The sequence below is a fragment of the Neospora caninum genome, chromosome XII (genome assembly GCF_000208865.1).
Source record: "Neospora caninum Liverpool complete genome, chromosome XII".
Lineage (NCBI taxonomy): Eukaryota > Apicomplexa > Conoidasida > Eucoccidiorida > Sarcocystidae > Neospora > Neospora caninum.
In genome coordinates, this window is record NC_018398.1 from 3,484,392 (window position 1) to 3,507,957 (window position 23,566).

Sequence of the window (23,566 nt, forward strand, 5' to 3'; positions counted from 1 at the left end):
ACAGGGTGCGACGGGACTGGATTTGCACGCTCAACAAACGTTTCCCGCGCGTTCAACCGCGGTGGCTCCACTGCCTTCTTGCCATGCTGGAAGACGTGGAATCGACGGTCACGATGTGCTCTTCACTCGCTGTGCAGCGGAATATGTCCCGTGCTGGAGCGAGTTTCTCTCTCCTGAAGCATGTGCATGCAGGTGTGCATGCCAGTGCACACACATGCACATATCAAAAAGCGTGTATACGCATATACAAATGTCTACACATGATATTCCCATAGACATTCTTATATCTGTGCATGGAGACGCTCTTTCGACTATCTCTATCTGTCTCTATTGGGAGGAATATGCATCTACTGTGGATCTCTGCACGGGTATATTCATACGCACACATGCATGTACCGGTCTCTCCACGTCTCTCGATATTTGACGAAGGGGGATTGCCTAGAATTTCTGCGAGGCTCCCGAGTCCCTGCGAATTCTTGGTGTGCGTTTCAAGTGCTGAGGCCAGCGATCCTCAACATTTTTTCGCCGAGCCTGGCAGGTGCACCAAAGGGAGGAAAGGCTGTGCGGAGAGTTAAGACTTTTTATTCCTCCCTCTTCCTGTTTTGGTGTCTTTGACAACTGCGCAACTTGGGACTCAGCTGCCTGACCGATTCTCCAGATCTAATTAGTCGTCCCTGCTCATTTACACTTTTCTATCCCCAACACACGACTATACATATATATACGCGTTTACACATAATCAGATGTACATTGACATTGATGCCAAAGCACACGTACAGGCATGTCCACGCAAGCGCATACATATGTGTATGCATGTATGTGTGTGTATGCTCGTCTTCTGAAGGATATGCGGTGTCCATAAGCAAGTCGGCGGTTGCTTGCGAGCGCCGGGTGTATCTGCTCAGCAACAGCGTGCACTTCATCTTAAGAAATTTTCTGGGGAGCTCGCTTCGCGTTGCATGCACGGAAGGCCGTTCAGAGGCTGTGATTGAACTGTTCATTCTTCTCTCGCGAAGCAGCGAAGAGAACTGAGAAATGCACAGTTACGGACACGAGGGTCGCGTATCTCATTCAGAACGGAGCGTATCGGATGCCTCTCTCACGCAGTCCGAAAGGTTCGAGGTGTTTTGGGCCCGAACACCCAGAGAGGGACAACACAGACACCGCGCACGGAAACAAAGGAAACACACGAAACATGATTTTCATGGACGCAAAGAGGAGATGCCAGCAGCCGCCTCACCGGAAAGCTTCTTCTTTGAGAGGCAGCCTTCTTCGTTGTTTGTATGGAACGAGTTCTCGCGATGCCCCCGGAAATCAAGGAACAAGCTGGAGTTCTTTTGCCCGGAAGAGAAGAAAAGCGGAATTGAAACCGGACGAAGGAAACTGGCGCTAGATGTGGAGAGAAAACCTTCGGCAACTCCACGGATCGAAACGCATTCAAAAACCTATTTTTCCTCCTCGAGAAATTCCAAATTCCCTACCCTGTTTAGGAGTTCTCTGCAGCGAGGATCCACATGAACCCGTCACAGATCGGCCGGAGGTTTTTCCTTCAGCCTTGGCGGCGACTCTCTCGTCGCGAAAGCGTGCGCAAGAAGTCTTCCAGAAAGTGTGTTTCCAACGGGACGTTCCGGAGGTTTCGTCCTCTCTCTGCATCACAGTTTGGTCGGCTCTCCGAGGACTAGAGCAAACTTTCATACCTGGTGTAGACTCTGCCGAATGCTATATGACGTTTAGTGTTTTTCCGAGAAACGCCCCGACTTCGTCTTGTGAGGATACACCCAAAGCGAGGCCTTCGTTCTCGAGTCACACACCTCTGACGAAGCTGGATCGATCCCAAACTATTTTTCCTGATCACTTCGGCAGCCTTCTCTTTGCCTCACGTCTCCTCGTTTGTTTCTCTTCCCGTCTTCTTTCCCTCCCCTTCTATTCATCTCGCGTTTTCCCGAGAAGAGGAGGCGATGGCACGTGCGAGGCCCTCGCCCCCCAAGACTAGTCAAGTCCATGCGCGAATCTCCAAATCCTTTCAAAAGCTGAATCGATTTCTCCTCCCGTCACTCTCTCTTCTCGTCTCGTCCTTTCCATAATTCTATATATCTATGTTAGATTTATATATATATATATATATATGAATGCATTTGCAGTCTTCTAAACGGCGTTTGAAGCAGAGAGGCGCCGGCGCATCGACGAGGCATTCACGTGCCTGGAGGGCGGAGCGCGTGTTTTTCGCTGTATCTATTCTCCTGACGGATATGTCCCGCGTGCTCGCCCTCCTCCCAGTAGTCCCTTCTTTCCCGGAACGAAACACCCCGTGCATGCAGGTCCAGACCGCCTTCACAGAGACCGCTGTAGCTCGCGAGGCTGGGACTCGGGTTGGCGTCCTGCCTATCTCACGTCTAGGAGGTTTTGATGAGCGGGGCACTCATGGGGAACACCGGCGTGGTGTAGCGAATTTCGAATTCCTGGACGAACGACTCGGGCGGGACGCCGAGACTGTCGAGTTCGGAGCCGCCCCAGCTGCTCGGGTTGTGCAAGTTTCTGGGTCGGGGTTCTTTTTTGGTTTCCGCCTCCGTTTTTTTGTAGGTTTGCGAGGCGCGCCGGAAGAGCGCGTCCTTCAGGCGGCCGCGCTTCGCCCACCAGTTCTTGAACGGGGCGGCGAGCCAGCGCTTCAGCCGAGAGAACATGTGTTTAACGGCCATTTCGAACTGGAGCAGGATCTTGATTTCCGACTTGAGGATGTTCCACACAGACACGATGGCCATCGGCAGCATGAGGTACGGCGCCAGGCCCGCAAACAAGCCGACTTTGAGGAAGTCCTGCGTCGCGACTTGCGCGGCGCTTGTGGTCGCCTTCGCAATCGCCTGCGGGGCGCACGTGACGCCGAGGATCTCGTTCGTCACGCACGAGGCGGGCGGCGCTCCGCCAATGTCTTCCATGTGCTGGACAATGTCTGTGACGCTCAGCAGCGAGTACAGCCCCATCATGCCGAGCGTGAGCACCCCGATGATCGCTTGTTTCCGCGCCGCCCGCCGCTCCTCCATCCACTTGCGAATGTAGTCCCCGTAGTACGGCGCCTGCATGTACAGCGCAGTCCCGAGGTTCGGGTTGCCCATTTCCGAGTTCACTTGGCCGGCGAACTTCATGGCGTAGGAGAACCACGTGCTCGCGCCGTACTTCATCGCCTTCAGGTTCTTCTTCGACGTCTTGTCCAGCATGTTGTCGAAGAAGTCGATTTGCACCGACAAGCCGAAGCGGAACGCGTTGACGTGGTGCGGGCTGTTCAGCCTCTCGATTTCCTTCGCGTCCGAGAAGTCCTTCTCGTACCCCTTCAGCTTCTTCGGATTCTGCAGGTTCGGCATCACAAACGCCATGATGAGCTTCCAGATCGCCTCGCAGTGCTCCATGCACATGGACTGCTGGAACTCCTTCCTCCGGTCTGCTTCGGACAAATGCGCGTAGTCGTAGTGCAGCGACAAAAAGCCTTGGTTCCGAGCCGTCGCCGCCGCCTCGCCCTTCTTCCGCATCTGTTCGCTCGCGGCAGAAATCGCGTCGTAGCCCGGAACGCGCAACGGCGCCCGCGTGTAACCTGCCACGACGTCCTTGACGAGCTCCAGCCAGCCGTCCGTCACGTACCCGTACAGCCGGTCGTTCTTCACCACTTCCGCCACAGCGTTGACCGCGCGACACGTCTGAATCACTTGCCGCATGTCCACCTTGACGCCGAACCACACTGCGTACTCGCTCTGTTCGTTCTCGCGCAGCAGCGAAAGAAAAAAGGTTTTCAGTGCCCGGCCTGCGCGCCGGAAAAGGTTCCGACTCCGGTGCACGCGCTTCGCGATGCGTCCGAGGAAAATCGTTCCCTCGCCCTCCGCCTGGAGGCGGTCCCGCGAATCGCGGACCAACATCGCGACTGGATCCTTCGCGCTCAAAGCTGCTCGCCCATACGGATGCTTCAAATACGCGTTGTACGCGTCCAGCCACTTCTGGTTCAGCTGCGCATCCCAGTTAGTCAAATCCGGGATCGGAATGCCGCCGAAAGACGTCCCTTCCGGGAGTTTCTCGCCGCGGGCGAGCCTCCGCTTGATGTCGCCTGGAATCCCGTAGTTCGCCCACTTTTTGATCACGTCGTCCGTGTGGCGAACGAGACCCTCCGCGTGCAACTGGTGCTTCGCCTTGTCGGCAGAAGACTTGCGCGAAACCGCACTCGCCTGCACTTCGTGGTACATGAACGCGTTCTGATTCACCTCCAAATTCGCTTGCGTGTGCGTGATAAAGTCAAACGACGTCAAAATGCTCGACAATACGCTCGAATCCAAACTCCGATACAACACTGAAAACAAAATGGCAGACACACAGACACACACACGCCGCATGGGGGTCCGAACTCACTTGCGCCGCGAAGACGCGTTCTCGGGTTCCGCCTCTCGAGACAGGAGAGATACGCACACGCACAGACACTCATGTGTCTACCTCGTGTCTCACACACCAAGTGGCGAGGGCACGTTCGGCACAGCCAAAGGCCCTCAGGCTGCACATATACATATATACGTATATATATGTATATATATGTATATATGTGTATATGTATATATATATATATATATATATATAGGTGCGGGTCTGTGCGTGGGAGTTTGGGCATCTGAGCGCCGAAAAGGAGCAAAGAATCGACGACGCGTGGCAGGCTCGAAACGCGTTGAGGAGAATGGACGACGCAGCGAGAGCTGCAGGCTCGCTGCGAGTCCTTTTTGGCCCACGGGAAGAACCAGCAGCCGCAGAAAGAAGACGGTTGTCTCCACACTTACGAGCCTTCGCTTCCTGAGCCATCTTCTTCTGGTTGATGCCCCGCATGAGTTTCTTCAGCATGGCAGGCGTCCACTTGGACTGCAGAATGCGGAGGGTTTTCTTGCTTCTGCCCACGCGCGTGTGCTGCCGATCGTTCAACGCTGCAGGATCTGAAGTCACGCGCACGCCAGCTCGAAAAACGGATATCCCGCATAAAGGCAGTGCCTACGTGTATAAATGCGTGGATGGACAGCTCTGCACACCTGCTTATATATACATCTATGCATATACATATATATATATATATATACATATATATACATATATACCGGTAAATCTGTAGCAATGGAGGTCGAGGTACATCTATATCTATATCTCTATATAGTAGTATGCAGATGCATATACATGCATACACGTATATAAGCGTGTGCGTATGTGCATTGTGATGCTTAAAAACGGCCGCCACGGGGGTGAGGCGCATGACGGTCTCTGTGGGGAGAGGACAGTTGCCGTTCCCTCGGTCGCGCGCCCTCAGTTTGAAGACCGCTCGTCGCGAAGCTTCTAGAGTCCGCAAGCGACATTCTCACCGTTTCCAGAGAGTGCGAAGCGGAGCATGAAGAGTGCATTGGTTGCGAGGGGGTCAAAGCTGCACCATTCGTGGTAGAACTTGACTTGTCCCGTGCGCAGGAAGGCCATCAGAGACCTCTGCGTCTTTGGGAGGTTTCGCCCCTGGCTCAGTTTCTGGAACTGCCGAGAAAGGAACGCGCGGAAGGAGGAGATGAACGACTTTGTCTGCGTGCAGTAGGTTCGCGCTGTCGACGACACACAGAAAAAACGGGGCTGCCGGTGAGAAAGGATCGACAGCCTGTTTCGAGATGACGCACGTGCGGGGGGAGACAGTTGGACCGGAGCGGCCCTCATGAAAGGGAAGCGCCTTGTCCCTCCTTTGCAACGTGTGGGTCCAGCTCTGGGGAGTTCGAAGAAACGGGCTGGACGGACAGCGGCTCTTCGGGTGAGCAGGCCTGCTCGAACACTGAGAAAATCCTCAAACGCGCCTCTCCCCTCCGCCCCGCGCTGCTTCCAGCCGAGGGAAAATCCTCAAGAATTCCCTGTTCAAAGCCCTCAGAGGCGACAAGCGCCTCGTCGCGGTGAGCGCGAGGTCGTCGACGTCCGCCGGCTAGGCTCCTTGCCGTCTGAGAGTGTGTGGCGAGTGGTGCTCCAGTGTGTGTGCGAATATCGGCAAAACAGACCCCCTTATAAAGTGTGAAACCTATCCAAATGCTGGAACAGAGTTAAATGCCAAGCATTTCAGTCGCCGCGAACCTGTCCTCTCCTGACCGAGCCTCTCTCGAGTTTTGTCAAAAGCAAAACACCGCCTCAAACAAGTCAGGCTATACAAGCACGCGATACCTATGTACGTAGGCACTCTCGAAGGTGTATTCACGCATCTGCATGCATACCAATCTTGGGCACGACTGTGTATGTTTACATGTATGTAGGAGGGGCTAGTTGTATGCATACGTGCGCAGGGACGTGCATGTCTTTGTAATTTTGTACATGTGCTCTGTACTTACAGTTGAGGGAGAGCAGGATGGCCGTTCGGAATGCGAGGGGGTCTTGTTCAGAATGTTTCTTTCGGAATCGCGACAACCTGGATTGTTGTCTCTTGACAACGAATTCCTTCCGCTGCGAAGTATACCCTTCCAACTTTGAGCGAATGTCTCGCTTGGCAAGGCCGTTTTCCACCGCGGCGAAACTCCCGAAGGACATTGCGTCTTTCGTGACTGCACAGAACGCACAGAGACAACCACGCACCGCGCTGTCCTGCGCTGCCGTCTTCCGTCTGGAGGCGAGTCCGGGCCGAGGCAAAACGCAACAAACCAGGCCAGGCGCCAAAGCGGAAGACCGCCTCATTGTTTGCTGTCTGGGCAGACCAAACGAACTCCTCAGACCTAGCTTCCGGGCTGTCCCCGTTCTGCCTGGGACCGAAATCGCGGTGGGTCAACCTTCCTTTGATGAAAAACGCGGGGGACAGAGGCCTCGCGACAAACACGGCGCGCCCGTAGGGGAGAAGCCACACGCGGCGCGACACGACACGAGGAAGACGCGCTCTGAACAGGCGTCGTCGCTGGAGACCAGGATCCTTTTTTTCGCTCGAAGCGGCCCCAAGGGCGAGAGCCTCGGAGCTTCCGCGTGCCTTGTCCTCCCGCGCCTTACTTTTGTCATACTGCTTAAAGAGCGCTCCATGCTGTTTCGCCATTAGCTCGCGGTCGTCGAACCAGAGTGCGCGCTCGAGGACTGAAGAGGCAGAACGGGCGAAAAAGCACCAGGGAAAAACGCTAAAAACGTCAAACGTAGGCCTCCCCGAACTCGCGCGCCCCCACACACAAGACAACGCGCAAAGAGCAGAACGAGCTTCTGTCCCCCCCCGCCAAGCTCCAGTCTCTCCCCCCTCCACGTTCCCGGTATCACCGCACATTCTAAGAGCGTTCGCAGCGATCTGCTAGACACTCTTCCTGTCTCAGAGACAGCCACAGATCGAAGGTATCGGCAGGCTCCGGGAAGTGGGGCAAAAAATCGGTAAAATCGGTAAGCAAAAACCGCGCTTTTCGCGAAGCGCGTGCGCGAGATGACCCGGTTTGGACCTGTTTCCTGCCTTGGGGCAGTGCGTCCCCACGTTCTCTTGACCGATTCTTGGCCCTCATGTTCGAAGTGTCCACCGGTGAGCAGCCCAGCCTTGGAAAGCCACCCCGTTGACAAGCACTTTCCCTCGTGTGTGTGTGTGGGCGATCAGGCCGAGTCGCAGAAGGCCCGAGAAGCCCCCCGTTCGCCGCTTCCCAGCTCCAGACACGCACTTTCGGGATAGGCAGTCGGATCCGCCACAACTTTTCCCCACCGCGTGCGCCAGGTGTGCGAGAAGGGCTCGGCGATGCTGCCTGAAATTTGGCCTACGTGGCCGCTCCCTGCAGAGACGCAAACGCGGTACAGGCAACAGCAGCGCGCACCCCGGGCGTGCACGCGTCGTCACGGCGGGGCTTCCCGCGCCCGAGAAAGCTGCCAAACAGAACGCAGTGTAGACGAGCTCCGGTCGCCTGCCGCGAACTCGCATCGACAGGTGACAGTTCTAGGATACAGAAACCGCGTCCACACAGTTCTCGCTACCTGAAAGGAGGAAACGCGCGACGTCTCTCTCGTACCGTAGCCAGTGATCAGGTTGAAGGCTTTCTTGGTTTTGAGGGAGTCCTGCTGTTCGTGAGACTCCAGGGGCCGAACGGGAGAGAGAATCGTCGCTTCGTAGTCGCACACGGGCGACAAGCCTCGACACACGCGCGTGTGGATTCGCGCGCTGTTGGTGGAGGGGTCGACCAGCGGCTCGACGCCGGTTTGGTATTTTCCGAGTTCGTCCATCAGTTCGATCTGGACTGAAGGGAAACGCAGAGCTCGCAAGACAGTTCAGTCCAGTGGCGCCGGGATGATCTGTGGCGAGACGCACTCCCTGCATCCCGGCACCCGCCAGGCGCCGGAGGAAGAAACCCGGTCGAAGCGGCTCTCGGGTCGATTCAGCATCACGACTGCCACGCCGCAACATTCACGAGACGGAAATGCGGCCACAACCGCATGCGAGAGGTGACGAATTTTCGTCTGGGCACCATCGCCGAAGCTCTGCGCTGCAAGTGATCTCGGAGACTTCTGCCCCTCCCCTTCATCGACTTCAGTTCCGCGTGGGGGCGAACTTGAGAAAATTTCCAACCGTTTTGGCACAACCATGTCCCCAGTACGGATCGGCATGCCGCCTGCAGCTCTTCCGCGAATTCAGGAGCCTCCGAATTCGGCTGTGAACGCTCCGTGAAGATAGGGCCTGATGCGAGACCGACGAAAGGGAAGGCGAGGTGCGTCAGACGGCGAGGCATTTTGCGCGACACCCTTTTCTTTGCTTCCCACCGCGATAGTCGCTTACTCTGTTGTACACCATTAAGAACGATCTCTAGGGCGTCGCACAAGTGGCGCTGAAGAGGCGACATGGTTTCGCTCTTGTGCTTCCTGGAGCCGCCTCGCTGGTACCAGTGCTTGCTTCCGCGTCTCTTGGGGCCTCGATGGTTGTCGCACATTTCATCGAGCATCGCAAAGCCTGTGTCGTTCCCTGCCGACGCCGCCAGAGTGACCCAGGAATAGAACGGCTTCGAAGGCGAGTTCCCGAAGAAGGCGTTGTAATCGAGATAGCCGATCATCAGGGACAGCACGTGTCCGAGGGCTGAGTCGTAAAAGGCAAGGCACGGCGGCAACAGGCTTTCTATGGTACGCGACCGTTTAGCAACAATTCCGAGGTCCCCGAAACGAGATGAGGTGGAGAGACAGAGCAAACGTACGGCCTACCCCACGACCCATGCCAGCTGTGGGGCACACGGCTAGCCATCCTCAGCGAAAAACGCGTAGAAGGAAAACAGACCCCGCGCCGGCGGGGCGCAAAAAAAGAACCCCCAAAGAGAGAAAAGACGGCTATTTCACGGGGCACGAAACACGTTTTGCTTTCAACTTCAGTGGCGCTCTCTGTTCAGGGTACACCGCAGAGGCCGGCCACCCGGGGCGCGCGACGGGCCACGAAGAAACCACGGAGTCTGGAAACACACAAGAACGGTGCCAGGCGGCATACGACAACGCGGCCCTCCTGCACAGTTTCCCAGCTGCCGAGATGCCTTACTGTAGGGATTGGGCCCCAGACGAAAGATTTCAATGGCGCCGAGAAGCTGGTCAACGCTCCCGTTGTGCTGTTCGGCCTCAGAACTCGCGCCCGCCTCAGTTTCACGTCTGTTGGGCGGCGCAAGTCCTAGCGCCTCAGCCACCGCTTCGAGGAGCTGCTGTTCCGTGTAGTAGGGATTCAGGAACAAGGTCGGGTGCCCAAGCAAAGCTGCAAGTTTGCACTCCAAGTACAGCCCGAGTTGCGTGCCGACGAGGCGTTTGGCAGTAGGGTTTCGATCCCCTTCGCTCTGGTCTCGCTGTAGGGGGACCGCCCGAGGCGGCGGAGGTGTCCTGGACACGCGAATGCCTTCCGACTCTGGAGCCGCTCCGGCCCTCGTCTCAAAAAAGGACGACGCTGAGCTCGGGTTCCGGTTGGCGGTCGAAGACGCTTGCATGTCCAGAAGCGAGAACTCGACGGACTGCGCGGTTCCCCAACTGGTTGCGCCACTGCCCACTCCGTGTCGGACGTACGAGTTTGCGACCTGGTACAGTTTCGCGGGGTTGCTGCGGCTTTCGATTTCCTCGTGAAGGATTTCTCGGAAACTCACTTGAATTTGGCGCAGATTGTGGAGCACAGTCACCGGGCATCCTTTCTCCGCGGCACGCACTGAAAAAGCAGGAAACAGTGGCAAACATGCAGAACGGTCTAGACAACACCATGCGTCCGCTACGAACGGAGAAGCTTGTCACCCCGCCTCGGAAATCCCTGTGTTTTTAGGGTTCGCGAAGCGCAGCCCCGATCGCCCCCCCCCCCCCCCCCCCCGGCACTATTTCGTCGGCTTACGTTGCAGCGCCTCCACCAAGCCTTCATCGCGCAGCATCTTCTTGAGCTCCAGAGAATTCCGTTCTGAGAGACTCGGCGTTTCGGTCTCGGGAACCCATCCAAAACTAATTTGGGAAGCCCCGGTTGTCTGGATTTCTGGTGGGCTTCCTGCCCAGGACCAGGACGCGTGCGGCAGCGGACCGCCTGCGGTGAAAACCGTCAGGGTGCTTTCATCCGGTCGCCCCCCGGTGTTTGCGAAGAAATATCCCCCGGAACCGAAGTCGACCGTCGCGCCAACTGACGAACCAGGTGACCCTGAGGTGTACACCTTGAGATCCTCAGGCAATTCCTCATTCACAGTTTTCGTCACAATATGTTGATAGCCCGTGGGTCGGAAGCCGCCGCCCTGTCCCGGCTGCCAGTTTCCGGAGGCGTCGGGTTGTGCGGCTTCCGAGGGAATAACGGAAAAGGAAGGAAAGAATTGGAGAACACGAGAGCGAGAAGCGACCGGCGAGTCCGTCGCGGCAGAAAGAAGAACAAGGAGAAGAAACGTTCTGCCCAGGGGCAGGTTCGCGCATTCCCTCGTCATGGTTTCTGACGGCCAGGGAACGCTAAAAGTAGAAAGGTGAAGAGACCGAAAAGAGCGCTCTTCCTTGGACGATCTAGAACAAACGTGAGAAAAAAGGCGAGGCGCTTGCTACCGGCGCAGCGTGGTTCAAGTCATTTTTGAGGTAGCCAGCCGTCGGCTGACTGTGTTGCGGAACTTCCCTGCGTTTCCGACTCGGCGACATGCACGCGGAAAGGCCACATATCGCACAAGAAGACTTTATGAGATAAAGGACGCGTTCTGGTTGCTCATGCGTCGCTGCCGGAGAAACAAGACAGGCGAATGCTCACGGGCAAGACAAGGGTTGCGTTCTCTCGGAGTGGGACTCACCGTGCAGAGTCCCCGCGGAACGGAGGCGGACGTCGAAGATCCACGAGCAACAAAAAGACATAAAAAAACATTTACAGAGGGTCGCCGAAGTCACGGAGATGGAAGGCCGTAGGAGAGACACCGAAAAAGAACGGGCGCGCGAAACGCTGAGAAAACCCCCTGGCGACAGGAGTGCTCGGTGGACACACGGATTTCTTTCTGCGGCCCCCGCGTGGCGTCACCGTTTGCATCGGATCTGTGACCGCCGAAAGCAGAGAGGAGTCGCAGACAAGGAACCTACCCGATTTCACCACAGTTGAGCACTTTCTGCAGTTGTGCGAAAGAAAGTTTGTGGACACAACAAAACAGAGTCTCTTCTGTGGGTCGGGTGACTCACCGCCAGCAGCTGCGGTCGTGCCTTGATCCAGCGAGAAGAAACTCAGGGATGTGGAGTTACTGTCGCGAGAGAGGACAAGAGACGTGCAGCACGAAAAAGATTTCAAAACTGGAGATACGGGCACTGACTCCAACGAAAGCGCCGTTGTTCGACGCGTTCAAACAAGACACCACCAAAAGACAGAGTGCTAAGGATAACCGATATTGAAGGAGGGAAAGCTCGATTACTTAGCCGACGCGCGCCGCAGTAGTTCTTGCCACCCTCAAAAAGTCCTCAAACAGCCGTTCGCGCCTGACAGCTTTCTCAGCCTCGCCTGGATTCACGCGGAGGCGCACGTCAAACCGCGGCCACGATGGCATATTTCGCTACATACACTAGCCGTCGGCCTTGCATTCATGGCCAGGGCTGACGAGGAAGGCGGCGACTTTAAGTCTGCTTTTGAGGAAGTCACTCCTTCGCGTTGGTTCGTATTTTGCGCGCACGTCGCCTGAAAAAGTGTGAAGGCGCACACATATTCTTTCCAGGAACTGAAGTAGATTAAAGGAGAGTTGGCTTCTCGAGATGGAAACACCCAAAGAGGCACGTGTCTTCGACGTCTTGTCCAGCAAGACTGCTAGCTGGCTAGCGAGGTGCCTGATGAGAACAACCAAGATGGCAACGTATTTCTTGGGACACAGCGGACGGGAATTTCATCCATGGTGCTAATTGAGAGAGTAAAAAGGTGCGAGTCGATCTGATTTACCCGTCACGGCTGATAAGAGGTGGAGCTTCTGTTTCCTTGATAGACACAAAATGAGACGAGGCCGCCACCTCATGGCGGAGCGATAATAGCATGTCGAGGTGCCTGCCCACAGGCACGTGATTCCATCCTTCGGAGGTCCTGCTGAAGATGCCATGAGGAAATCCCTCACGCATCACCAAAGCTATGTATGTCCCCGAAATAGCCGAAATTTGCTGCGATTTCATGTAGCGTTTACAAGAATTATGCAGCTGCACTGTGCAGGGACCGCGGGTGGCGGTGTCCTCACGTCGAGGGTATGAAGATGAGTAGTAACAGAAAGGCATACGCTGGTGTCACCAGTGACCGTCATCGTATATGTCTCACTTCTTCATGTGTCTGACCTGATAGTGACTGCACGTGTTACCTTGGACTACTTTATCGTTCTCAGTAGCCACTGACAGGTGAGGCAGGGTGCCAGCAACAAAACTTGAACTTCCGATGTAACGCAGCTCCAGGCATGTTGGCTGCAACTTGCTCTGCTATTTTAAAGTACATTTGACTGAGCCTGGTCTCGCACGTGAACGATTTTCGGGCGGCAGGTGGCGTCCTCTGAAGTTAGGGGAGTGAGGCTCGGCAGTTCTGCTAAGTTATGCACATCTCACAATCCAACAGAGGGAACAGGGGACCGGTGGCCCTTCACTTCTTTGTGGATATCAGCTGCCTTCTGTAATCAATCTGGGGCCCAGTCTGAAGCCTATTCCCAGCGTAGTAGTGGCTTCAGCCGGGACACGCATCGGTATTTCCGGACGCAAGCATGCATAGTCCCAGAGGCCAGCGCAGACTGCCGTACGCTTGACCTTTCCGATTGTTGATTGTGTCTTAAATGCACGCTGTTGCTTCGTCTTCCGAGTGGTGGCACTCAAAACCCATTCTCTCTTTGAAATCTTTTTTTCGTTCGACTGATACAGGTGCTCACTCCTGGTAGAGTCGCTGTCATGTACGCGTGCTGGTAGAGTAGCGGTTGCGTGTTGGGAGTTGGTTCGCTTAGGTCTTGAGTGCCGAGATTCTTTGGGGACACTCCCCTTCCGACCCTACACTCTGTCAGGTAAACAGAGCGTCTTCGTTCTCTGCTGGAGATGCGTTTTTATTTGACCGCCGTTTCCAAGTCTGTCAACTAGGCTCATTTGCCGGAGCGACACGAGACGCGCCTCCGGGTAAAACTTATGGCCGTGGGTTCTCTTTCTCAGAGAAGAAGGGAACGCAGACCTTTTATCCGGTTTCCCCACGAGCAGGAATGCGAATCAGGAGCGACTGTTGTCTTCAGGCCTGTCTGTGCAATGCTTACCATTCCCCAGGCATGATCGTTGCCCTTGGCGGCATGCTGGTATTAAGCACGAAAGCCCCCAGGTTTTACGGATGTGTCTCGTCCTTCGAAAAATTATTCCTCCCAAACGCTCCTGGAGTTACACGAGCTAGCGGCTGCTCTTATGCGTGCCGGCGTAGCATATGCACTTGCGGATGTGAGCCATGTTTACTTCCTAGTGTGTTTTACGCTACGCTGCTCGCAGCGGCAACACCGTGGAACGCAACAGAACCCAGCGCGATGCCCCGGGCGATGCGGCTCCTTACTGAAATCTACATTGGTGAAAGCGAGGGAAAACGCGTAATTGGTGTTGGTGTAGATGCCTCGATGCAGCGGTGCCGCCTGGCGACCCTCAGTATTGACCTCAGTTATGCGTTGTTGAAGTGTTACAGGCATTCAGATACCAGCGCACTACATGCAGGACATTAGGAAGTTCATCTTCAGTTCATTCATGTTGACGAAAAGTATGGATCTCCTCCCATTACCCTCAATTGCCTCGCATGCTCCTATTTTTACTCATTCGCTGCGTTTGCACTTTTTGGCACAGTAGGTGCCCCCTTGCAATTTGCTCTCCGTGCTCTCCTCTACGCCCACTCTGTTGAACGGTCCTTGGAGCGCTTACCAACCTCAACTGCCGCTGCCCAATTACGAAACTATAGTTTTATGACCACACCGAGTACGGGCTGCAATTGAAAAGGAACCCAAGCAAGCTTGAACTCGAGCGGGTTTGGTCAGTTTTTGCTTTCCAAATTGAGGCAGTAATGGGGGTGCTAAATTGGAGAGATAGGCTGTAAGTGTACTCGGAAACACTAGCACGTTAAAAAAGCCGACTGGGGGGCCCCAACGAGATCAGGGCCCTTTTGCTTGGACACACTTGAACGTTACACCAAAATCAATTCGACGATCTCAGGGGCTTCGTTGTGAAACAGGCAAAGACGCCGAGCCTCTAGCCAGTTGTGAACATTGTTGAAGTTGCCGGGGAACCCTGAGCAGAACGGGTGCTTATGACTTTGTCCCAGCCTTCAACAGCACGTGAACACCTCAGGCGGACTGCTTCGCTAACCTCAATTCTCTTCTGAAGAAATGTTGTTTATCTAAATTCTTAGAAAGCTGGGGGTAAGGTCCCGACAAAAGAATACAACTCTGCAAAAGACGAGGTACCGGTTTTGCACTGGCACGAAAAATGGTTTACTGATCGACCATCGGGGCCGTCCGTACTTGTGCGGAATGTATTCATGGAAATCGTTCCCTTGCAGTTTTCCAAACAAACCTTTCCGTGAAAACTTCGTTGTTGGTCAGTCTCCAAATCAATGTGCCAAGTCTAGATGCATATGATTAGGCAGCGGCGCCTGTGTGTCTAAACCGACGGAACCGTTACCTCACACCCAAGCATTGAAATTTTGAGTTTCTTTTGCCTTTTCAATTGGGAGCAAGCGTGACTTTGTCTCTGCAAACAATGACGAGAGGCTGTGACCGTTGCTGTGCGAGCTGCCCTTATTGGAGTGATTTGCACTCAGTTTTTGATCTCTGTTATTTGCCACCGCGGAGAGAAACACCTGTATCTTTCTCTGAGATGCTGCTTCGCCTTGGCTTAGAACTCAGCACCACCACGTTGCCGTCTATCTAAGTTGGCCGCTCTGCTCCTTGAGGTTTTAGGAAAGTTACCGGATGCATATTTGTGTAAACGAAAATATACGGACATGTGTGCCTGCTAGAATCAGCAGCCCCATCTGAGAATCTGCCCATTACAGAGACGTTTCGATTCAGAAATAGATATAGGCTCACGCAACTGCTCAGCAGCAGCTTTCACGCATCTCCGTTGTTTTTTCGACGGTTCCAGAGCTCAGTGCGTGAAAGTTGGCATTTTGAACGTCAAGGGAGAATCCCACGGTCTGTTGTCCGTCTCTCCGCCGCCCGAAATGCTGCTACAGCAATACCGTGCGCTGGCCGGAGCCCTGCAAGAATGACTCATGATCCATGGAAACATTATCTACAGATTCCAGAAGAGAGGGGGGAGGAGCTCGTGACTCCATTTGGCCCTCAAAAGCACGAGCTTTCGCCCAGGAGTGTATGGCGTAATTTGCTGCGCCTAGAGGGTAGATTCTGAGAAAGACGAACAGGGAAATCCAGAAGCCAGAACAATTTTCCCATTCTCGAGAGCGTGGATGTTCCTGCTTTGCTTGCGCGTGTTCTTAGGACTACTTGTACGTGAGGGCAGACACTACACCTGGATTGCTTTCACACAAGTTGAAATGTCGCTCCTGCCATGCTTCCTGACTCACAAGAACTTGCTTTGCTCGTTGCGCCTGGTCTCCTATCCGCATCATGCTCTTCGACCATTACAAGCTCGGATTAGAACAGTCGGTTTCACCATGGATACTGCAGCCATTCCCGCTCATGTGCCTCGTCTCACGCCGCCGGGATCAGCTCAGCCTACGGTAGAACGCTGTTTGCCCACCTTTCCATCGCTGTCGTTGCCAACGCTGCCAGAAGAGTCAGTAGAGTCAGTCAATCGATCGCCGACTGGCGAACCCGCCGGAGAACTCGCACCTTCTTCACCCTTTCTTTCAGCGCGATGCAGCACTCTCTCACGAAAACGACGGCGTCCAGCCGACACCTCTCCACAATGCGAAATCCTTCCTTACTTGTCCGACCCAAGTACCTGTCCTTCAACAGCTGCCGCTCCCCAGACCCCAGATGAACGGCATTCAAGGTCAGACAGAGGGATGGCCTTCTGGTGCAACACCGAAACTGCTAAACTGGAGCCTCACCAGCTCTCTGGCAACAGGACGTCCTGTTCCTCTTCTGCTGACCCCATTGCCAGGTTTGGAAGCCGCACCGCGTTGACTAGGGGCTCCTCTGAGGGCTTTGGGTCCACAAGCAGTCAACAGCTCTTAACGCCGTTCTCCCCGCAGCTTGTAGATCCCATGGTAACAAACGGCTCGACAACACATGCCCCGCATGTTCTCGCCGAGGCGTCTTCAAACTTCTCCTCAGTGTTCGGGGGAGGCGGCAGTCCGGCTGCTAGAGCCTTGCCCTCGGGTCCGACCCACTGTGAAGCGGGGGTAGCAGGGCCGCAAGAAGGCGGAGAGAGGACTCCATGGGGATGCGATAATTCCACCGAATCCGAGACAGCACCCAGCGCTGCCTCGACATCGCAGACTGTCGATGTAGAGGCACGCGATGGACATGCTTCTCTCCAGGTGAGAGAATCGGCTTTCCTTAAAAAGACGGCGCACTTCTCATCACAGGAACTTACACTGAGTTGCAAATCACCAACTACAGCGCTGTGTGTGCCTCTAAGGGTTTTACGCAATAACACCGTGTTGAGTGGTACGGTGAGCCGACATCCCTGTACCGGGAGTTTTCATCGCCTCAACAGAAATGTCCCGTTTCCGGGAGCATCTCTAACAGGCAGGAAAGGGCTGCAGAAACTGACGAGGCAAGAAACTTCTCCCGAAGGTCTTGGAAGATTTGAAGACTAGAGCTGGGTTGAGGAGAACATGCCTTTCCTCTTGTTTACCTTTGAACGATCACTGAGCAAAGATTTGTGTTCCAGGATGCCGGGTACCACAGAACTCAGGGTTGCCTCTGTCGTCTCTTGCTACGCCGTCTATTCCCATCAGGCTGCGCAGAGTCTCCTTCTTCCACTGGAATTCCTGTCCCTCTTGGCCGTTGAATCGGAGCTGCCAGAAACTTGTACAGACAATGTTCCTCTGGCTACCGAGGCTGTCTCCCGCGACGAAGACACCCACTCGGCAGGAGAAGGCACAACTGGCGACACCTCGGCTTTGGTTGAGCATCACACAGATAAATTCGACCTTGTGGCTGCTGCCGAACCGGCCCTACCACAAACACCTTCCGCGGCATCGCTGAATGCGGAGTCACACCTGGGAAGTCTGTTGGCATTTATCTCTCCAATGTTGTCAGTTCTGGCTGCCGGTGTGACATCGCCTAGTGCTTCTGTTGGAGGACAGGATATGGAGACTTTCCCCGGGTTCCCAGGCCCATCGAGCTCTTCGTGTGACATGGAACTCTCCCAAAAGGCTATTCGGCTGATATTCAGCGATCTCCAACATGTCTGCCTGCCGTTGCTTTCCAACGCTCTTTCCATGTCCCGTGCAGAAGCAGAGTACGTGTCCGCTGCTTTAAGGCGTCACGCAGCTATGATCGAAAGTGTATCTTCCGCGCCTCTTCCACAAACGGACTGTGCCAGTTCCTATGGTTTCAGTCTTCTCTTCTGGCCATATCTATCCATTTTCAAAAAGTGCCTGATGGACTGTGTCATGCCGTCCTCCCTCTCAAAATTCGAGCAAATTCGCTTGCTTCTTCTAGTGTGCAATACTCCCGAGCCTCCCGGTGCCCCCGCACCTGTTTAATCTTTGTTGCATCACGTTAGTTTTCCCATTTATGTTTCTTCGGGGAAATTGCATTTGGCGACAACCCGGTCGAAATTGATCGGCTCTGTTTGCAAATGCGACCCTCCCGAACGTAGGGAGTAACAATCTTCCCATTACGAGCGGCCACACAAAAGGGGACTAATTATTGACTGACACTCCCCTGGAAGCCCTATGAGGATTGCATGGACGTACGAGCGGTTGTGACACGGTCACGAATAACCGAACCATAGATGCGTGCCATTGCATAATCACGAGTTTACGCACCACATGGAACACAGCAGCCACTTGCACAGCGTTCATGCATCTCTCAAGCACGAAAGTTCACATGGAATGCCCTTCGATTTCTGTTGCGTCGCTTCTCACACCGCTTGCAGATGCCGGCTGCGACTCCGGGTCCTACGCTGCAAACTCACATGTGAAATGCCTCCAGAAGAGGTATAAAAGCTACTGGTGAAGCAGGGCCTGCCCGATACAGCGTTGACGAGAGCACCAGTCACAAGTCACCGCTTGACAGCAGCTGTGAGCAGAGTGTTCGAGACAGCCGCTATCTTTGGCACGACGCTCGATTTATGAATGCTGTGGATAAATCTTCGTCTGATGCCTTCGTACGTGTGTCGGGAAACCAACAAAGATGCATACAGTGCGGCCAGTACAAGCATGAAAGCAACCGGCGAATGTATACATGGACGATAGTAGTCGAGATTGGGCAGCGAGCAGGTGTGATCAGCGCGAATAGCGCATTCCCCGGCCTTACCATCGGACGTACGACCAGCAAACGAAGACTGAACCAGGAGACAGAACACCCGTCATATAAAAGGCATCCCGACTTCGTTTATCCTCACCAAAAAGGGATAGAAGCCACTCCCCTCCATCATATATTCGGGGACCACCGTCTCGATTTCTGGGGGCATGTGATCGATTCTACCCCGATTCTCTCACAAGCGATCCTCTTGCTGCTATCATTAACGTCCTTGGCTCGTGGGTGTGAGTTGTCACGCTCAATAGCGCTCCCGAATTTGGTGAAAATATACCCGGATTTGTTAGCCATTTGTGTTCTGGGCGAAGCGTTGGGATGAAGGTGAGGTAAGGGGAGGTTTTACGCACAGACTGAGGCAGAGAGTCGAGGTAATTTCGCTCCTAAAACGAAGCGTACTGGACAGGAGGAGATTTGGCCGAGGGGGCTACTGGGCCACGGTCCTTTGTCATTGCCGCTTCTCTTGGAGAGTTTTTTTCGAGAAGTCACAAAGTTCTTCGCACTCAGTCGTTCACCGAGGCACCACGGGACGGAGCAGGCACGGATGCAGACTGAAAACCTCCTCTGGATCCAAAAGGAAGTCTCATACAGAAAAAGAGAAAGTCAAGTTTGGTCCGACGCTGGTATACACCTCCGCGACGCTTGAAGGCCGTTGCCATACCACTGAAACCCTAGAATCGATACGCGTTTTTACCGCATCGTGTAGTGCTGTGACACAATTTAGCCGTCACGGGGTCACGCCAGAGCTTCGTGCGAGGCCCGAGAGGCACTTCCCTTTATTTTCCTTCCTTTGCCCCTTTCACAGTTCCTACCTCACAGTGGGCTCTTCTGTGGGTCCATCTGCAGATGCAACGCATCTTTACTGTTGCATGTGGAACCCTGTCCCGCCGTGGGCTGCTGTCCATATCATCTGTATGACTTCTCACCGGTAGTTTCTGTTTCCTGTCCTCTAATTACCCTTTTTGTAGCGGAAATACGTGGACGGAAGAGTGTAAGTGGAGGAGGTGACGTGGCCACTTTTGATAACCCCCACAACCGGGTGATATGCATACTCAAGAGAAACAGTGACAGTTCGGTTTCGGAGACCCCGACCATGGTCTCTTAGAGGATACTTATTGATAACGCCCTCCAAACCTAAAACGGCATCCTCGGGATCCGTTATGATATGATCCCAAATAATCACTTCGTTTCGCGAGTTCTTCGGCGTCTCATACCGGACGATGACGTAGACGAAAAGCTGCTTTGTGTTCCAATTGAAGCAACTAGTCAAGTCTGCCTGGATATTCAGAGCCACCTGTGCTTGCTCGCCCTAGAGACAGCGCAGAAGACACACACAAAAGAGCGACGCAACACGCTGAGTTTCGCAGCACTTCGCAGGGAACGTTATCAAAAGCTGATTGCACGCCAAAGGCCCACCGGCAACTTCCTCCCTCTCTGGTTTGTGAACAGAGTCTCTACCAGTAACACAACCAGTAGTCGGAGTTGTTGGTTTTACTTCCCCATCACATTTCTCTGTCCATTTCACGCGATATCCTTTTCTGGGCAATCGAGCACCTCCATCCCCGTTCCACACAGGAGCCTCTGAGCAGGAGCCCCCGCGCGGTCTTCTGGCTTGCACCGTTCACCAACAGAGGACACCTGCATCGACGCGCTCTGGAGAGACTTCGCTCCGATCGCCTGTTCACTTTTCCAGGCGCTTCTTTCATCGCGTACTTGCAGTGCATGGTTGACTCCGAACTCATACACTTCCGCGATGGAAACTTCTCCTATCGGATCGGCCTGCAGAAGATATGTCGAAAAGTGATTTCCAAGGGCCGCCAAGGCGAGAGCCGCTAGAAGGGTGCAGATGACTGCATTTCCTCTATTCAAGTAAGTATCCATCGTCGCGAAAATGCATGAAAAAATATTGCGAGAAATGCGTCAGAACGCAGGCTGTTCGATAATGCATGCACGGGGGCACGTTGCCAGTCGTGCGACAGGACTGTGCCAATCTCGACGGACACCCGGTGGATGGGGCGCGCAAGTCGAGGACAAGCTTCGAGAATCTGCGCAACACAAAATGGTTGGTGGAAGTAGAAAGTGAACAACGCCCTTGCGTTTGTGGAAAAGGGTAAGAAGCAAACTGTGGTCAGAAAGACGGAAAGGGAACGCAAGGAAAGAATGCAACGTGTGTAGGCGAGCGGCGCGACGGACCAGGGGACAAAACACAACCAAGGCGAACGGAAAGCGCACAGACGAGACGCCCGATCAAGGTTTCAGAGAACACAAGTCCTTGGTGCGAAAGCAAAGAGAAGAGGGGGGAACAAATGTGGCAGCGTTCCAAGGCGCAACGACGGTAGCAGTTCGGCGGGAACCGCTATGACAGGCCCCGCTGTAGCGACACATGAAACAAAAAACCTAAAAAAAGCGCCGGATGGATATCCACAAGCGGATCGTTATCAGCAAGAAAGAGGAAGGCGGGGGGAAGACTAGAGATCGGTAGTTTTCTTCAAATCATCGACCTTGTGGAAGAGACAGTCACTGCCAAGGGGTGCTTGCCCACGTGGGCAGTGACAATGAAATCTGTTCCCTCTACCTTTTGGGCAGATAACCGAAAAAGTGTACCAATAAATACTCGCGGTGTCACCCACTGCATCTGGTTGTCGGGAGAGCAAACCTATTACGGCGTCCCTGTCTGTTCGTGTCTTTCAACTCCGGACACCGTCCACACTCCTACGCTCTCCGTTGAGCTTTCGGAAAAAACCGTTTTCCACCGGACGTGGCGCTTGACGACAAGATCACGTGTTGACAGAATCACGAACTGAAAGAGGCTCCAAAATTCCTTGTGTTCCCGACTGGTAGAGGAAAATGCCACGAGACACCGTGGGACGCGGGGAAACGTACTGGAGGCCGTGTAAACAGCGCGAGTTGGAGACGCACATATGTCTACAGCGGAGCTTAGCTTTCCTTCTCTTCCGCTTTGTCTCCTGTTTCCTCACAAATCCTCCTTTCGCCTTGGTGAACCTTCCTATGTGGGCCTCAGTATGTAAGAGTCGAGATTTCAGTGAGGAAAAACACGAAAACTGTCAGTTCCGGAGGGAAGGCAACGACGAGCCGATGTAGAGCGGCATTCAAACACTCGCCCCCAAAAAGAAAGGCAAATGATGCAAAACGGACTGCGCCCAAACAACACAAGACCGACGGCGAATACACACTAACGTGATAGAGCTGTCTTCGGAGAGAGAAAACCGTTGGAGACGGAGGGTGACTGTCGCGGTAAGTGTGTAGCACAGGACGAAAAGTTTACCTGCATGCAGGGAACACGCTGGACTCCTGTTTTTGCTCTAGATGCGACTGCGATCGTTCCGGGATCGTCGTAAATAGCATCTAGTAGGAAAACAGGAGATAGCTTCCCTTTTCGCTCTCCTTCTCACGGCAAAGAAACGTCCATTTCCGCCGGTAGAAAGGGAAAATTAGGAGAAGATTTACTCGCGTTGACGGGGGGAGTCTCCGTCCTCAAGGGCAGTTGCGTAGGGTCAGGCGCGTCCCACCGTGAGAGAACGCAGATAGACAACCACACAGTTTCTGAAACTTCCCCTTGGACGCGAGAGAAATTTCTGGCAGAGACACAGGAAATGTATGGGCAATATGAAACGGTACCTGTGCTCTCCCTGTGCCAGGAGGGGCTCGAGAAGACTAAACGGTGGTTCGGCTGTTTAGAGCCCGATCATCGTGTCGGGAGTATTACAGATTCCTCATCCTCCTCATCCAAGAACCGTAACCGTAAAGCAGCAGACTTGATTGCTTGTGGGAGGGCCGCATAGACATTCAGGAAAGAACGCTTCATACCTCGCTAGACGCTCCAGGCAGATTCCAAGAAGGCAGACTTTCAGTTTTCCTTGTGTCGAACCTCCCACTTCACACAGCGTCTATTCCCGTCTCTGTCTCTATATCGGTGAGAGTGCTGAATTTGCAGCTGCATTCGAAGCACCATACATTTGAACGGTCGTGCTCGAGGCTCATGCAATTGTTTGGCCGCAACCGTCCTGCGTATCTGGGTGTGCTTCTGCCTTCCGAAATACAAAGAAAAGTGAAGGCGATTGGAACCATTCGAAGGTTCTGCCCCTACCGTGCGAGGCCGACTAGTTGCAACCAGTTGTCCTGTCGTGTTGTATTTGCCCTTTCGCAGTCTTCGTTTGCTGTCGACAAGCCGTCGCGCGTTGTGGGTATTTCGTGCGCCGTGAGCTACCATACACCTGCAGCGCCTTCGGACATACGCCCCTGTCAGGCAAGATCGTCTTGCCGCATCAGGAATAGCGTTTCCTGTTTGCCATTGGCAAACCTCTGGCCGGTGAATTACGATTAATGAGGAAATCAGCAAATGATTTTATGTAATTCAACTCCACCAGAGTGCAGCAGGACTACGTACTGTCCGTGCTCAGGGATCCTGTGCCTTGCCAGAAAACGAGCCTCAAACACGGCAGCGCTGTTGCTATTACCCGTGCAGAAAACGGCAGGGTACACAAAGTAACAGTTCGTTTTACGCAGCCAACAACTCGCGTCTAAAGTTTTCAGCATATACGCCCAGCGCACAGTCGCTTTTCTGGGCCATTCGGGGTTACGCCCGTCATAAAGAGTCTGGCGAATCCGGACGGTCCCAGCGGGTGTGATTCCCCGCACGGCGGTCCTCCTCTCGTTGCTCAAGGGGGCACTCCCTCTTCTGCAAGAGCTGGCGCGAGAGCGTCACTGCATAT

The 23,566-nt window shown here is 54.2% G+C and overlaps 3 protein-coding genes across 3 annotated transcripts; 1 reads left to right on the forward strand and 2 right to left on the reverse strand.

Moving 5' to 3' along the window:
* Window positions 1–2,393: 2,393 nt before the first annotated feature.
* On the reverse strand, window positions 2,394–10,871 carry NCLIV_064620 (uncharacterized protein; the record flags this gene model as incomplete). The annotated part of the gene is made up of 10 exons (XM_003886013.1): window positions 2,394–4,327; window positions 4,803–4,952; window positions 5,370–5,594; window positions 6,357–6,566; window positions 7,000–7,080; window positions 7,638–7,745; window positions 7,980–8,204; window positions 8,741–9,034; window positions 9,482–10,126; window positions 10,304–10,871. 10 exons carry the CDS (start codon window positions 10,869–10,871, stop codon window positions 2,394–2,396), a joined length of 4,440 nt encoding a protein of 1,479 aa, XP_003886062.1.
* A 5,534-nt stretch (window positions 10,872–16,405) lies between these two features.
* Window positions 16,406–18,058, forward strand: NCLIV_064630 (conserved hypothetical protein; the record flags this gene model as incomplete). Its single annotated transcript, XM_003886014.1, has 2 exons — window positions 16,406–16,882; window positions 17,306–18,058. 2 exons carry the CDS (start codon window positions 16,406–16,408, stop codon window positions 18,056–18,058), a joined length of 1,230 nt encoding a protein of 409 aa, XP_003886063.1.
* A 1,724-nt stretch (window positions 18,059–19,782) lies between these two features.
* On the reverse strand, window positions 19,783–20,714 carry NCLIV_064640 (putative signal peptidase complex subunit 3, related; the record flags this gene model as incomplete). The annotated part of the gene is made up of 2 exons (XM_003886015.1): window positions 19,783–20,142; window positions 20,547–20,714. The coding sequence occupies 2 exons, from the start codon at window positions 20,712–20,714 to the stop codon at window positions 19,783–19,785; spliced, it is 528 nt and encodes a 175-aa protein (XP_003886064.1).
* Window positions 20,715–23,566: the final 2,852 nt, after the last annotated feature.